General features: G+C 54.1%; 2 protein-coding genes across 2 annotated transcripts in view; one reads left to right on the top strand and one right to left on the bottom strand.

Moving 5' to 3' along the window:
* The window catches only part of P2RX3 (purinergic receptor P2X 3), a 32,202-nt gene extending 30,775 nt beyond the window's left edge, over nucleotides 1-1,427 (top strand). Inside the window, exon 12 of the mRNA XM_045162908.1 lies at nucleotides 288-1,427. Coding sequence (XP_045018843.1) covers nucleotides 288-398 — 111 coding nt within the window. The 3' untranslated portion in view covers nucleotides 399-1,427. The remainder of the gene's footprint in view (nucleotides 1-287) is intronic.
* Nucleotides 1,428-10,513: 9,086 nt separating this feature from the next.
* Nucleotides 10,514-14,634, bottom strand: LOC112579541 (proteoglycan 3). Its single transcript, XM_025266032.2, has 7 exons — nucleotides 14,552-14,634; nucleotides 14,401-14,423; nucleotides 14,054-14,187; nucleotides 13,326-13,624; nucleotides 12,715-12,846; nucleotides 11,475-11,586; nucleotides 10,514-10,716 (listed from the first exon to the last, which is right to left on the bottom strand). The coding sequence occupies exons 3-7, from the start codon at nucleotides 14,112-14,114 to the stop codon at nucleotides 10,658-10,660; spliced, it is 663 nt and encodes a 220-aa protein (XP_025121817.2). The 5' UTR covers nucleotides 14,115-14,187; nucleotides 14,401-14,423; nucleotides 14,552-14,634; the 3' UTR covers nucleotides 10,514-10,657.
* Nucleotides 14,635-15,008: the final 374 nt, after the last annotated feature.

Below are 15,008 nucleotides of genomic sequence, written 5' to 3'. Positions count from 1 at the left end.
TCAGCGCACACCCGACAGGCGGACCTTGGCCGAGCGCGGGGCGTGGTCATCGCTCTCAGCATCCCCACCCATTCGTCGTCCCTTGGGGGTGGGCAGACCCTGCTTGCCTTGGGGTTCGCTTTGCCCTTTAGCTGCATGGGAAGAATATTGGGGTCACATCCATCTGCCCTCGCTCCCCTCAGACCCGGCCGTGAGCCGCGACGGCTGAGTCCGCCACCCACACGGGGGCCCACGGGAGGACCCCACCCGCGGTCGGAGCCCACTCACGCCAGCCCTTCTGCCTGCAGGTGAGCGAGACCACGCTGAGGGTCCCAGCCTCTGCCCATCCCGGGGACACCAGCGACCAGACCACGGAGAAGCAGTCCACAGATTCGGGCGCCTACTCTATCGGCCACTAGGGCCTCTCCCGCCGCGCACGCTCAGCCTGCGGCGCCCAGCCTCCAGCCGGGAGACCCAGCGGGGCGCGCTGGGGATGCGAGGGGAAGCAGCTCTCATTTCTGCTGCCCACCCACAGGGGCCACAGCCGAGGCCTGGGTCTGACCGCCCCGCCACCCTGCAGACAGGTCCTGCTCCCACGAAGACCCCCGTCTCACCTGCACCCCCTGCCTCACCCTGCTCTGCTTCCCCAGACCCCCGGGGCGGTGATACCTGGCCGTCCCCCTTCCAAAGAGTAAGAGATAAAAATAGGACTAACCATGGCCCACAGGAGCCCAAGTGCCAGGCACCTTCACACATGTTAGCTCATTTACTCCTTAGAATAGTCCTGCGAGGTAGATATTAGGTTCCCTTTTCTGAAGATAAGTGGAGGCTCAGAGAGGCTGAGTCGTTTGCCCCGGACACACAGCCAGGAATCGAGAGAGCTGGGATTTGGACCCGGCTCTGACTCATTTCATCACCCCCACCCCACCAGGAGACAAGGCAAACCAGAGGCGTCCGCCCTTCCCCTTCAGCCTCCCCAACCTTGACCACGATCCCGTTTCCACTTCCTCACGAGGGCGGCCCTTGCAGTCCCCAGCAACTCAGGCAGGCCCCGTGTCAGATGGGGGCGCGGGGTCCCTTTCTCTGACTTGGGTGGATCCCAGACGCAGAAGGAAACAGGAGACATAACCGTCGGTGAATTTTTCCTTCCCTCACCTCAAGCCGGAGAAGGGAACCTTCTCATTTTCTCTGGGACCCTCACAGGGTCATATACATCCAGGCCCCTCACTCGGGAGCCCAGCTAGGCACCTACTCCCCTGCCCGGGGCGGAGTAGGCTTCCCCACCTGGCGCCCTGTGCCAGGAGGTTAGCGGGTCTTCTCCATCACGTGGATGAAAAGGTCGGTTGAGACCCAGCACCCCGTGAGCAGCTAGTCAGCGGGCCTATCCCCGCGGGGCCCGAACAAGGTGGTCGGCCTTGTGACATCAGAAACTAAAGGGGCTTTAGGGACCCTCTTGTCTGAGTCTCTTCCTTACAGATGAGCAAACCGAGGCCATGGAAATGGCTCGTCCGTGGTCCTGCAGTTAGCAAACCAGAGGCGTCCTGCCGCTCGGGGCTGGGCAGCAGGGAGCCAGGAGCGGACACGGGCAGCCTGGCTGCCTCCCTGTGCCCAGTCGCCCCCTCCCTTCTGCAGTAGGGGCCCAGAAAGGTCACCAGGGGCAGGTCCAGTCGCTCAGTTGTGTCCGACTTTTTGAGACCCTGTGGACTGCATGTAGCTCACCAGGCTCCTCTGTCCACAGGATTCTCCAGGCAAGAATCCTGGAGTGGGTTGCCATGCCCTCCTCCATGGCATCTTCCCGACCCAGGGATCGAACCATGGTTTCTTAGATCTCCCCCTTTGCTGAGTGGATTCTTCACCACTAGCGCCCCCTGGGAAGCCCTTATGAAGCCTGAGGCATACACTCGGTGAGTCATCTTTTGGAAAAGACTACAACATGAGGCATGGAAAAGGGCTCGTGCCACTGAACGGCTCTGGAGTGGGAGCTCCACCAGTTTCACAGGAGATGCCACAGAAAGATGGGCACCCAGGCCAGACCATGAGGTCTTAGCAGAGCTTGATTATACGGGGAGGGCTGGTCCCTCCAGAGAAGGTACAGGGAAATGGGGGTCAGGGCACCGGAGGGAGTCGTTTAGGAAGGCCCCACCCCCGTGACCCCCACACCATGGGGAGAAGGGGTGAGATTTCCCCGCAGGGGGCCCGTTGCCCCTTCTCCTGCTCTGCCTCAGTCCAGCCCCTGTCCTCAGGATGCTGGGGTGACACTTCCCCAGGTACCAGCCAGAGGAGGAGGCAGCGTCCGGAGACCTGAACAGTAGAGGTATCAGTGAAGGCAGAGCTGACCTCTCCAGCCAGCAGCCCCACCCGCGTTCCCGGTGAACCCAGCTCTCAGGAGGCTGGGCCAAGGCTGGGGTCAGAGCAGTGTTTGTTCTCTGATGAGGGGATGGAGGTGGCTCCGTCCTGGGGGCACCCTCTCCTGCAGCCCCTCCCTTCCCTCCAGACTGCAACGGTCCTCCTACGGTGCCTCTGCCCATCCCGGGCCTGAACTTGTGGACGTGTGACCCTGATGTTGTGTTCCCCACTGCCGATTAGGTCACGGTTCCCTGTGCAAGACTCAGGGCTGGTATCAAGAGCAGTCCAGTACTGACTCACCTCGGCCACATCACGTGTGCTCAGCACGCACGTCAGTGACTCCGCCCCTAACCCGGATAAGCTTGCTGCCCCACACCCCTGCGCTGTGCTCAGTCGTGTCCAACTCTGCGACCTCATGGACTGCAGCCCACCAGCTTCCTCTGTCCACTGGAGTGGGTTGCCATTTCCTTCTCCAGGGGATCTTCCTGACCCAGGGATCAAACCCCCGTCTCCTGCATCTCCGACATTGGCAGGCAGATTCTTTACCACTAGTACCACCTGGGAAGCCCAAGCTTGCTGTGAACCAGTGAAGTTGCTCAGTCGTGTCCAGCTCTTTGCGACGCCATGGACTGTAGCCTACCAGGTTCCTCCATCCATGGAATTTTCCAGGCAAGAGTACTGGAGTGGGTTGCCATTTCCTTCTCCAGGGGATCTTCCTGACCTGGGGATCGAACCCAGGTCGCTCGCATTGTGGGCAGACACTTTACCATCTGAGCTACCAGGGAAGAGCTTGCTGTGGTTTGTCATTAGCCTTGATAGAAAAATAAATTTGCAGTATGTGGGCATTTGAACCAGAACCCACGCTCATTCCTAACAGCTCAGCAGCAAAGCTTACATTCTGTGATAACCCACCATCGCCAAGCAGTGGGTTAAATGAGCGGTAGCCTTTGTCTAATTCAACTTTCATTTTGTTGAAGAAATTGAGGCTAAGGTTTTAGACTAAAATGGTAGATCTGGGACTCGAACCCAGACCTTTATGACCCTGGAATCTGGGATCGCGACTTGCGTGCCACATCCATCTGGGGAAAATGAAGAAATTTCTTGGCCCCTTCTTTTCTATATGTTAGGCAAAAACAGTTGCTGTTGCTGCAGGAACAAATTGTGAAATCTCAGAAAGTTGTGCAATGAAGTAGGTCAGACAGCCCTTCCACTTGGTAGCTATGCCATCTGAGACTCATGAACCCCCAGATCACTACAGCAAGGGAAATGAGAACTGGAAGGTCATGGGTGACCATAGAGGGTCATTTAAAGGCCGGGCCTGGGATGTCCCTGGTGGTCCAGTGGCTACGACTCTACGTCACCCAATGCAGGGGGGCTGGGTTCGATTCCCAGTCAGGGAACTAAATCCCACACGCTACAACTAAGAGTTCGCATGAGCAATGAAGACTGAACATCCAGCGTGCCACAACTGAGACCCAGTGCAGCCAAATAAATAAATGAATATTTAATAAGCAAACAAATAAATGCCAGGCCTGGCCTTCGTATCACTTCCAACGGCCTCTCACTGGTCAGACTCAGTGCTGTGCTGCAGAACCCAGCTTTACTTCAAAGAATACCGGGGAAATATAGGCTTCCCAGGTCCCCAGGAAGAGAAAATGGTGAACACAGTACTCTCGGCTTCGCTGGCTCCTTGTTAATAGCTCTTCTTCTCCACAACCCCTCCCCCCAACATGTGTTCTAACTGTTACACACATTTTTCCCTTCTGTGTTACTTCTCACAAAACCTTTTTCTTGGCAAGTTATCAATCAGTCTCCCAGAGGTATTAACAGACAACACACTCAGGAGTTTCTTCTCCTAAGAATATTTGCTTTTTAGTCAAGGATTTCAAAGGTGAAAGGCCTGAAACAGCCAAAGGAATGAATATATAATGGTTGAACTTGAGGGTGAATAATAGGACTGGATACTTGAAGCACATCTTATCTACTACCCTGGCCTGCCTCAAGCAAGCTTCAGTCTGGAAGGATCTGAGCCCTCCTGCCATCCCTTTCTCCTCCCTCCCTCCTTCTCTGACCTTGGCTGGCCATATATTGGGACACTGGGATTAGCTAGAGCCCATTCCCCGTCAAGGAGATAAGTGAAGGCTGAGAGGAGGGAATCTGGGTTCCCTGGTGGCTCAGACAGTAAAGCATCTTCCTGCAATGTGGGAGATCTGGGTTCAGTCCCTGTGTCAGGAAGATTCCCTGGAGAAGGGAATGGCAACCCACCCCAGTATTCTTGCCTGAGAATTCTCGTGGAGAGAGCGGCCTGGTGGGCTACAGTCCATGGGGTCGCACGGAGTCAGACACGACTGGGCGAGTAGCACTTTCCCTTTCACTGCCATTCAGCAAGACCCAGGAATACCAGTCCCAGAGCCACCTGTGCAGAGCTTAGCCTTCCCTCCCTGCCATCCCGCCCCAGCGCTCCCGCTTCTTTTAGAAGGACAGTCTCAAGAACCAGCTTGTTGGACTTCCCTGACAAAGAATCAGGACCTCGCTGATAAAGATTCCCTGGTGGCACAGCAGATAAAGAATCTGCCTGCCAGTGCAGGGACACAGGTTCGACCCCTGTGCCAGGAAGATGCCACATGCGGTGGAGCAGCTCAAGCCCGTGCGCCTAGATCCTGTGCTCTGCAGCAGGAGGAGCCCCCGCAGTGAGCAGCCCAAGCACCACAGTGAGGAGTGGCCCCCGCTTACTACAACCAGAGAAAGCCCGTGCATGGCAACGAGGCCCAGCGCAGTCAAAACGAGGTAAATCAATCCTAAAAAAAAGAACGAGGCTGTTGCAGTTTGCAAAGCAGGGACGTGGGTGTGACCTGACCCCAAAGCAGCTCCCCTTCCCTGCCCTTGGAGAGACTGAGATGCTGGATTAGGAGCCTCCTGACTCAATCTCCATGCAAAGCAGATGGACAGACCCCTCCACTGAGGACAGGCCTCTTCATCCCGAGGCAGTCCCCAGGACCCAGCCCTGGTGCGGTTAAGGCAATGCCAAGGCCCATTCTCCTACTTCCAGAGGCCTGCTCACGTCCGAGAGCCTCAACCCTGCGGCTTCAACACCAACCACTTCCCCTGCGGGTCTCCCATCCTGTCTCCTCCATCAACTCCAGCACCTTTAGAAGCAAAGCACAGCCTGCAAAACTGGATTCTCTTAAATATTTGTCTTCTTTGTTTCTTTTGGCGGCCCTGGGTCTTAGTCATGGCTCATGGGGTATTCATCGCGCACGCGAGCTCTAAGTTGCGGCAGGCATGTGGGGTCAAGTTCCCCAGCCAGGGATGGAACCCAGGCTTCCTGAATTAGAGAGCATAGTCTTACCCTCCGGACCACCAGGGAAGTCCCCAGACCGTGCAGTCCTAAGACCCCACGTCTCATCCGAGGCCTGTACAGATAGATACACACACACAGATACTCACACAAGTAGACCTGTATGCAGATCTGTTCAGACACACGCTGGCGCGTACACACACTCCCAAACATGCTGCCCAAAGACACAGTGGTGCACACGGAGGTGTGCGACACGGATCAGGTGTCTAAGGTACAAAGTGACACAGATGCACACACTCAGGGATGTACACAGACATGCGAGCATCTCCATAGAGATGTAGAAAATGTGCACACAAGCAACACACAAATACATGCTGACTCACACAGATTTATGCACATTTACAAGCACAGATTCACATATACACAGACATATACAGGTGTCTGAAGACTGACTCATGCACGCACCAAGACACCTACACACCCGTGTACACGTGTGCCCCAGACATCCTTGAACACGCTCCCCGGGCCTCACATAGAGCCACACCCCCAGGAAGTCTCTCTCACTCTCTCTCTCACGACCCAGGGCTCTCTGCCCTCTGAACCCAGTTTGCAGTCTCAGCTTCCCGCTTCTTCAAGCTCTGATCCTTCCTGGAGCCCAGCCTGGGATGAAGCTAAGAGCAGGAACACTGTTCTGTCTCAGTGATCCCCAGACCGAGAAAATGGAAGAAGCCTGGAGACCCGGGGCTGGAGAGCCAGTCCTGGAGCCACCTGGCTGCACACGGCCTGACTTGGGCCCCGAGCCCCTCGGGGAGTGAGGCACCTCCCTGCTGAGACCATGGCCCCTCCAGGGAGGGGACGGAGGCTGGGGACAAGAGAGGGGATGCAGGATGGAGGGGAGCGAGGAGGACAGCCTCCCATGAGGATATGGTCGGGGAGCCATCTCACAGAGAGCTGGGCCTTGGACTCAACTCCAGGTGGCTGAATTAAAATCTGAATCAAAGCCACCCATTCCCATCCATTTTAGTTCAGGGATTCCTAAAATGTCAGTGTTCACCCTTAGCATCTCCTGCTTGACCACGTCCAATTTACCTTGCTTCGTGGACCTAACATCCCAGGTTCCTCTGCAATATTGTTCTTTACGGCACTGGACTTTACCTTCACCGCCAGGCACATCCACAACTGAGCCGTGTTTCCACGTGGGTCCAGCCTCTTCGTTCTTTCTGAAGCTTTTCCCTACCAGCATATTGGGCACCTTCCAACCTGGGGGCTCTTCCGGTGTCCTATCCTTTTGCCTTTTCATACTGTTCATGGGGTTCTCAAGGCAGTAATACTCTGGAGTGGCCTGCCATCCCTTCTCCAGTGGACCATGTTTTGTCAGAACTCTCCGCCATGGCCCGTCCGTGTTGGGTGGCCCTACACGGCATGGCTCAGAGCTTCATTGAGTTAGACAAGGCTGTGGTCCATGTGATCATTTGGCTTAGCATTCTGTGATTGGAGTTTTCATTCTGGAGTCTTTGGGTTTGTAGTTCTCCCTTCTTCTGTCTGCCATCTGTCAGATAAGGATAAGAGGCTTGTGCAACCATCCTGACGGGAGAGACGGGCTGTGGGAAACACTCAGTCTTGCTCTGGAGGGCAGGGCCATGCTCATTATATTTTTAATCCAATTGTTTTCTATGAAGTCCTACAAGAATTTCTAGGACTAACACACACAAAAAAGACATCCTTTTTGTCATAAGGCATTAGAACACAAAAGTAGGAAGTCAAGAGATACCTGGAGTAACAGGCAAATTTGGCCTTGGTGTACAGAATGAAGCAGGGCAAAGGCTAACAGAGTTTGCCAAGAGAACGCACTGGTCATAGCAAACACCCTCTTCCAACAACACAACAGAAGACTCTGCACATGGACATCACCAGATGGTCAATACTGAAATCAGATTGATTGTATTCTTTGCAGCTGAAGATGGAGAAGCTCTATACAGTCAGCAGAAAGCAAGACTTGGAACTGACTGTGGCTCAGATCACGAGCTCCTTATTGCTAAATTCAGACTTAAATTGAGGAAAGTAGGGAAAGCGACTAGACCATTCAGGTATGACCTAAACCAAATCCCTTATGATTATACAGTGGAGGTGACAAATAGATTCAAGGGATTCTGTCTGGCACACAGAGTGCCTGAAGAACTATAAACAGAAGTTCGTAACGTTGGACAGGAGGCAGTGACCAAAACCATCACAAAGAAACAGACATTCACGACAGCAAAGTGGTTGCCTGAAGAGGCTTTACAAATAGCTGTGAAAAGAAGAGAAGCAGGAGGGAAAGGAGAAAGGGGAAGATATCCCCAACTGAATGCAGAGTTCCAGAGAACAGCAAGGGGAGAGAAGAAGGCCTTCCTCAAGGATGAGTGCAAAGAAATAGAGGAAAATAACAGAATGGGAAAGACTAGAGTTCTCCTCAAGAAAATTGGAGACACCAAGGGATCATTCCATGTAAAGATGGGCACAATAAAGGACAGAAACAGCAAGGACCTAGCAGAAGAGGATTATTAAGAGGTGGCAAGAATACACAGAACTATACAAAAAGATCTTAATGGGCCGAATAATCACAACACTAGAGCCAGACATCCTGGAGTGTGAAGTCAAGTGGGCCTTAGGAAGCATCACTACAAACAGAGTTAGTGAAGGTGATAGAATTACAGCTGAGCTGCATAAAATTTTAAAAGATAATGCTGTTAAAGTGCTTCACTCAGTACACCAGCAAATATGGAAAACTCAGCAGTGCCCACAGGACTGGAAATTGTCAGTTTTCATTCCAGTCCCAAAGGAAGGCAATGCCAAAGAATGTTCAAACCATACAATTACGCTTATTTCATATACTGGCAAGGTAATGCACAAAAGCCTTCAAGATACGCTTCAGCAGTATGTGAACCAAGAACTTCCAGATGTATAAGCTGGACTCAGAAAAGGCAGAGGAACCAGAGATCAAATTGCCAACATCCTTGGATCATAGAGAAAGAAAGGGAATTCCAGGAAAATGTCTGCTTTATTGCTAAAGACCTTGACTGCATGGATCACAATAAACTGTGAAATTCTTAAAGAGATGGGAATACCAGACCACCTGACCTGCCTCCTAAGCAATCTGTATGCAGGTCAGGAAGCAACAGTTAGAACTGGACATGGAACAATGGATTAGTTCAAAATAGGAAAAGCATTATGTCAAGGCTATATATTGTCACCCTGCTTATTTAACTTATATGCAGAGTACATCATGAGAAATGCCAGGCTGGATGAATCACAAGCTGGAATAAAGATTGCCTGGAAAAATATCAATAGCCTCAGATATGCAGATGACACCACCCTTATGGCAGAAATTGAAGAAGAACTAAAGAGCCTCTTGATAAAAGTGAAAGAGGATAGAGAAAGGAGAGAGAAAAAAGTTGGCTTAAAGCTCAACATTCAGAAAAATAAGATCATGGCATCCAGTCCCATCACTTCCTGCAAAATAGAAGGGGAAAAGTGGAAACAGTGACAGATTTTCTTTTCCTGGGCTCCAAAATCACTGCAGATGGTGACTGCCGCCTCGAAATTAAAACACGATTACTCCTTGGAAGAAAAGCTATGACCAACCTAGACAGCATGATAAAAAGCACTTTGTCACTTTGCTGACAAAGATCGGTATAATCAAAGCTATGGTTTTTCCTTTACTACTAAGTCACTTCAGTCGTGTCCAACTCTGTGCGAACCCATAGACAGCAGCCCACCAGGCTCCCCCGTCCCTGGGATTCTCCAGGCAAGAACACTGGACTGGGTTGCCATTTCCTTCTCCAATGCACGAAAGTGAAAAGTGAAAGTGAAGTCGCTCAGTCGTGTCCGACTCCTAGCAACCCCATGGACTGCAGCCTTCCAGGCTCCTCCGTCCATGGGATTTTCCAGGCAAGAGTACTGGAGTGGGGTGCCATTGCCTTCTCCGAAGTACAAATGTGAGCATTGGACTCTAAAGAAAGCTGAGCGACAAAGCATTGATGCTTTTGAACTGTGGTGTTGGAGAAGACTCTTGGGAGAATCCCTGGGACTGCAAGCAGATCCAACAAGTCCATCCTAAAGGAACTCAGTCCTGAATATTCATTGGAAGGACTGATGTTGAAGCTGAAACTCCAATACTTTGGCCACCTGATGCAAAGAGCTGACTCATTTGAAAAGACCCTGATGCTGGGAAAGATGGAAGGTGGGAGGAGAAGGGGACGACAGAGGATGAGATGGTTGGATGGCATCACCGGCTCAATGGACATGGGTTTGGGTGGACTCCAGGAGTTAGTAAAGGACAGAAGGTCTGGCGTGCTGATGTCCATGGGGTCGCAAAGAGTGGGACACAACTGAGCACCTGAACAGCAGCAGGCAGGTAGGAGAATGGAAAACAGGGGCCAGTCTCCGAGGTGAAAACAGCTCAGGGCTGGAAGAGTCAGGTGCCCCGAGAGACCCTTTCTCCTTGCCCCATCATGTGGGGGCCCCAGGCGGGACCTCATGGCTCCTCCCAGTTCTCAAATCTGACACAACCCCTGCATTTTGGAAAGCCGCCACTCTGCCCCTAAACCGCGGGCCTTATTGAATCCAAACAAAGAGGGCTCCTCAACAGAGGCGTCCTCCCCCAGAACCTGGGGGGGGGCCCTTCAGGAGCGGGACTCCCGCCCATTCCCGGCTGTCGCCAGGGGCCACTGCAGTGAAACCCCCCAGTGCCACCCACTCCTGCCCCGCGGGCAGGAGTCCCGCTCCAGCTGTTACTTTTCAAAGTCCCCCTGCCCTGCCCCGCAAAGCCAGAACAAGGGCTTCCAGGATTCTCCAACCCAGAGGACTCCTCCAAAGTGCGCAGCAAAGAGACAGCAGACAGGATATGCTGTGAGAACGTGGCTTTATGAACCGGGGAGGCTGGGGGTCAAGGGGGCCGAGGGTGAACCGGGCAGGCAAGGGGGTGGGGGGGTCAGGGGTGAGGCCAGGCAGGCAGGGGGGCCGGGGACGTGGGGGGCAGGGTCTCCGGCCTCCGGCTTAGAAGGAGCAGATGAAGGGCAGCCGCCTGTTGCACGGAGCTCGTCGCCAGTGACCCCCTGCAGGCAGAGAGCACAGTGATGTCAGTTCACCTGAGTGTGGCCTGTGTCCCCAGTGCCCGGCCAGGCACCTCTCAGCTGACCTTTGCAGGCCAAGCTGAGGGCCGTATGTCTCCCCATGTCCCAGCTAGCCACGATCACTGATCTCTTCCCTTGCAGAGGCAGTGTGCTAAGGGCTTCCTTTGGACTGTCCTTCCATCCTCACAGTGACGCCAGGAGGTCAGGGCTGCCAGCACTCCCACTTCACAGATGGGAAAACTGAGGCTCAGGGGAGTGATAACCTGCCCTGATCTCAGCAGACAAGCAGTAAATGGAGCCAGATGTGGACCTCGGCCATCTGACTGCAGCCCGTGTGGTCTTTGCCCCTGTTCTAAACTCCCACACGTCGAGCATCTGTGCTGTTGGGAGCTGGGGAATCATCTGTCAGCTGGCCCTAGTTGCCACTTCATTCCCATGTCCCTCGGCCACACTTCACATTATCGAGTGTCCCTCCTGTCTGTCCCACACTCTCTCCTTGTAACCGACCCGTCAGAGGAAGGGAGGGAGCCTCACTGAGTCTGGAGGACACAGAGCCCCCAGCCCTGTCCAGGACCCCTCACTGTGGCTCTGAGGATCCCTGCACCTCAGCCCTGCTCACACACAGGGCAGGGTTCTCTAGTGGGGGAGGCTGTGTGAGGGGAGGCGTGTCTGTGCAGCTCACAGGGACGTCTGTGTGGGTCCACACCCCCCTACCTTGCCCAGGGGCCTGGCCCCCTCACCTCTGGTGCACAGGGCTACACAGCGGCCTCTCCCAAATGTAGGTTGTCCTGCAGCCCAGTATGCAAAATTCCAGTAACTCCCATCAGCCCAGAAAAATCTCCTGCATCGTAACTAGAGAAGAGAGAGGCTGGGTCAGAGGGCAGAGGTCCAGGAAGACAGATGCTGAGGCTCCTGAAAGTCCCCTGAGCATCCCTTCTGGATGTCTATAATCTCCTCTCACTGTGTCACCTGGCTAGGACCCCACCGTACAAACCCATCCCTGAGCGTCTTCAGGCAGTGACACGGAAGAGCAAACATCACTTCCAGCTCTCACACAGAGCAGGCTTCTCAAACTTCACTGAGCAGACACATCTCCTGGCGATCTGGTGGGAATGTGGATTCTGATTCGGGAGGTCTGGGGTGCGGCCCAGGATCCTGTATTTCAACAAGCTGCGGGGTGGTGTTGATACTCTGGTCCCAGGACCACAGCTGACAGCACTTACTCAGGCACCGCCCCAGGGTCACTCTGAGGGAAGGACCCTCACAGAGGAGGACACCGACATAGGGAGGCAGGCATTCAGCCAGTCATGCACAGAGCTGGGTATGAACTCTACTTCCTGACTCCAGGGACGGACTGATAGACATTTCACAGCCAGCTTTGGTGGAAAGTGTGAGGCAGAGGAAAGAAAGAACCCTGTTTATGATAACTGTCCATTTCTCTGTGCAAACGCACCCACCGGGGCAGATTTCAAGCTGCAAGCGTGAAGCCACTGAACACGGGTGAGGAGGAGAAGCGCTCACTCATCACGTCTCCTACGTCAGCACAAGCCGGCTTCCGGGGCCAGGATGAGGCTCGGTGGGGGCAGGTGGAGCCTTGAGGCACTCCGAAACCCCTGAGCCCCGGGGCCTTCCCTGGTGGTCCAGGGCTGAGGAAGCTGCCTGCCCTTGCAGGGGCCGTGGGTTTGCTCCCTGGTCCTGGAAGACCCCACGTGCCACACAGCCCCCACTTGTGCTCCCACCGCCGAGTGGGGCTCTCGATTCTGTGCGCCCCAAAAGCAAAGCCACCTCAATAAGAAACCCATGCCCCACAGCCAGAGGGTGCCCCAGCCACACCTAGAGAAAGCCCGTGTGCAGGCAAATATGAATACAGGAAAAAGGCTTTTAAAAGATACGGGATTGACTTCCCAGTATTAAACCAACCTTTTTATAAAGGACAGAAAGAAAGAGCTTCCTCTCTCTGGACACTGGCACCTCACTTACCCGACCTCTGATGAAGCCTCCAACCCAGACCTGTGCGTAGTTGGTCGTTATGCTCAAGCGATGGATGAGACTGTTGACATTAAAGTTGTGGATGGAGGCGAGGTTGCCTCGGTAGCACTTCCTGCAGACTCTCTGCAGAGAGAACAGGCAGGAGAGAAAATTCACTGTTTTCATGTTAAGTTGCTGAGTCTCCAGGAAATTCCCACATCCATTTGCAAATCAGAAATCAGGTATCTATTGCTCCCCCTGAATCCCATCTCTTGTGCCTTTCTTTGGGCTTCCCTGGTGGCTCAGCTGGTAAAGAATCCGCCTGCAATGCAGGAGACTTGGGTTTGATCGCTGGGTTGGGAAGATCCCCTGCAGAAGGAAATGGCAACCCACTCCAGTACTCTTGCCTGGAAAATCCATGCACAGAAGACCCTGGTTGGCTACAGTCCATGGGGTTGCAAGTGTCAGACACAACTGAGCAACTTCACTTTCTTTCTTTCACTTTCTTTTCTGATGCATATTAGGCTAAGAGAACCATTAGTCTAAATAATAAGAAACAGATCATTGAATCCAACCCTATCTCTCCATCCCTGGTCCCTCATAGCAGCCTCGCTGCCATATACCTGAGCTTTCTTAAACTTCTTTGGGGTCCGCACCAGCGTGTAGCGGCAGGTCTTGCACTCAGGACTGCCCGGAAGTTGCACTGTCTCCTCTTCCTTGGGGCACTGCACGTCCTCATCTAAGTCATCTGGGTCTGACTGTGAGTCCCCCTCATCGTCGTGGGCGTCCTCGGCCTCCTCTCCCCCCAACTCAAGCACCTCACCACTCACGGCCAGCTCTCCTTGCTGCCCCCCTGAGCCTTCAGGATCCTGGCTCAGGTCTGCCTGTGTCTCCAGATCACCCAGATGGGGGGCATCCTTCTCTGGAAAAAATACCCCGCCATCAGACCAGGTACCACCTTCCTCCAGGACCACGGACAGCTCTGATGGCTCCACCCAGTCTTCCTAGGGACCCCATCTGGAACCAAAGACGGGAGGGATCCCTTGGGGGTTGGATGAGCCAGAATTCTTGCAGCACGCACACAATTGCATGAGAACCTGATGCCAGTTGACACCACGTGCGGGTAATGTGGGCGTGAGAGATGTGAGAAGCCCTCATTTTACGGGGGTGTGTTTCCCTGCAAAGGAGCCCTGGGGGAAAGTTCAGGTCACAGCTCTGGGTCCAGGAGAAATCTAACTAGAGAGGGGCTGGGGCAACTGAACAGGGGCCTGTGGCCCTGGACTCACCAGAGCAAAAAACAATGCAAGAAAGATGAGAGGAAGATGGATGAGAAGGGAAGGGGAGCACACACCCAGATAGAGAGCAGAAACTGTCCCCAGCAGCAGAAGGGGCAGGAGCAGGCAGCCTTTCATGTTCCTGCAGTCTTGTGACAGATACGCAGCTCCACGTTCCCTCCTGGGGACTTCCCTTGTGTCTGCACGGCTCCTGGAACACAGTGGAGAGGCAGGGTCTGCTCAACTGGTAGATTAAAGAGCAAAGTAGAGAGCTTCCTTGTCTCCCAGCGAACAGACCCCGAGCTGGAGGATCAGGGAAAGATCAGGGGGTGTAAGCTCAAGTCCCTTTTCCTGAGAGCGCGTCACTGCTCCCTGGGCCAACACTCAGCTCAGACTGGCTCTTCTGCAGGAACAGGCGACTCACCTTCAGGGCCAGAGTCACACACACTGGGGAAGAAGGGGAGGACAGGGGTCATTATGGTGCACAGGACAGGAGTCCCCAGTGGTTCCCATACAGAGCCCGGGTTCTTCCCAGCCCTGGACCTGTCCTCCCGGGGAAGCTGAGGGAGTCTTACCTCTTGAGAGTCTGAAGCCCCTGCTCCCAGCTTCTGGATGTTGATGCACAAAGCCCTTATACCGGGCTTTGGGGAAGTGGGAAGAGGCCAGGAGGATTGCCCCAGACTTGGGGGTTGGACAGTGGGGCTGATAAGAGGTTGGCTCAGTCCTCCCACCCTTGGGCCCTGCACTCTGTTGGGACTCCAGGGACCTGCCTCTGTTTGGACATAGATGGCCTAACATCCTAGTGTGCTCCAGAAGCCCCCATGACTACTGTCCAGACTGAATTTTTATCAGTGCCCCTAAAGGGTCCAGGTCTGAACAATCCTCTTCAGTCCCAGAAGCAGCCTTCCCTGGGTCAGTTTTCCAGCAAATGCCATGGAGGATCCCAGGGAGCAGGGAGACCAGGGGAGGAGGGGGAGGTTAGGGGGAGGTTAAGGGGAGGCTCGGCCCTCCTGAGCTCTTGTTGGGCCATGT

This window comes from Bubalus bubalis, chromosome 16, assembly GCF_019923935.1.
Source record: "Bubalus bubalis isolate 160015118507 breed Murrah chromosome 16, NDDB_SH_1, whole genome shotgun sequence".
In the NCBI taxonomy this organism is placed as follows: domain Eukaryota; kingdom Metazoa; phylum Chordata; class Mammalia; order Artiodactyla; family Bovidae; genus Bubalus; species Bubalus bubalis.
The sequence above is the reverse complement of the archived record's forward strand: the minus strand, read 5'-3'. Positions and strand labels throughout refer to the sequence as shown.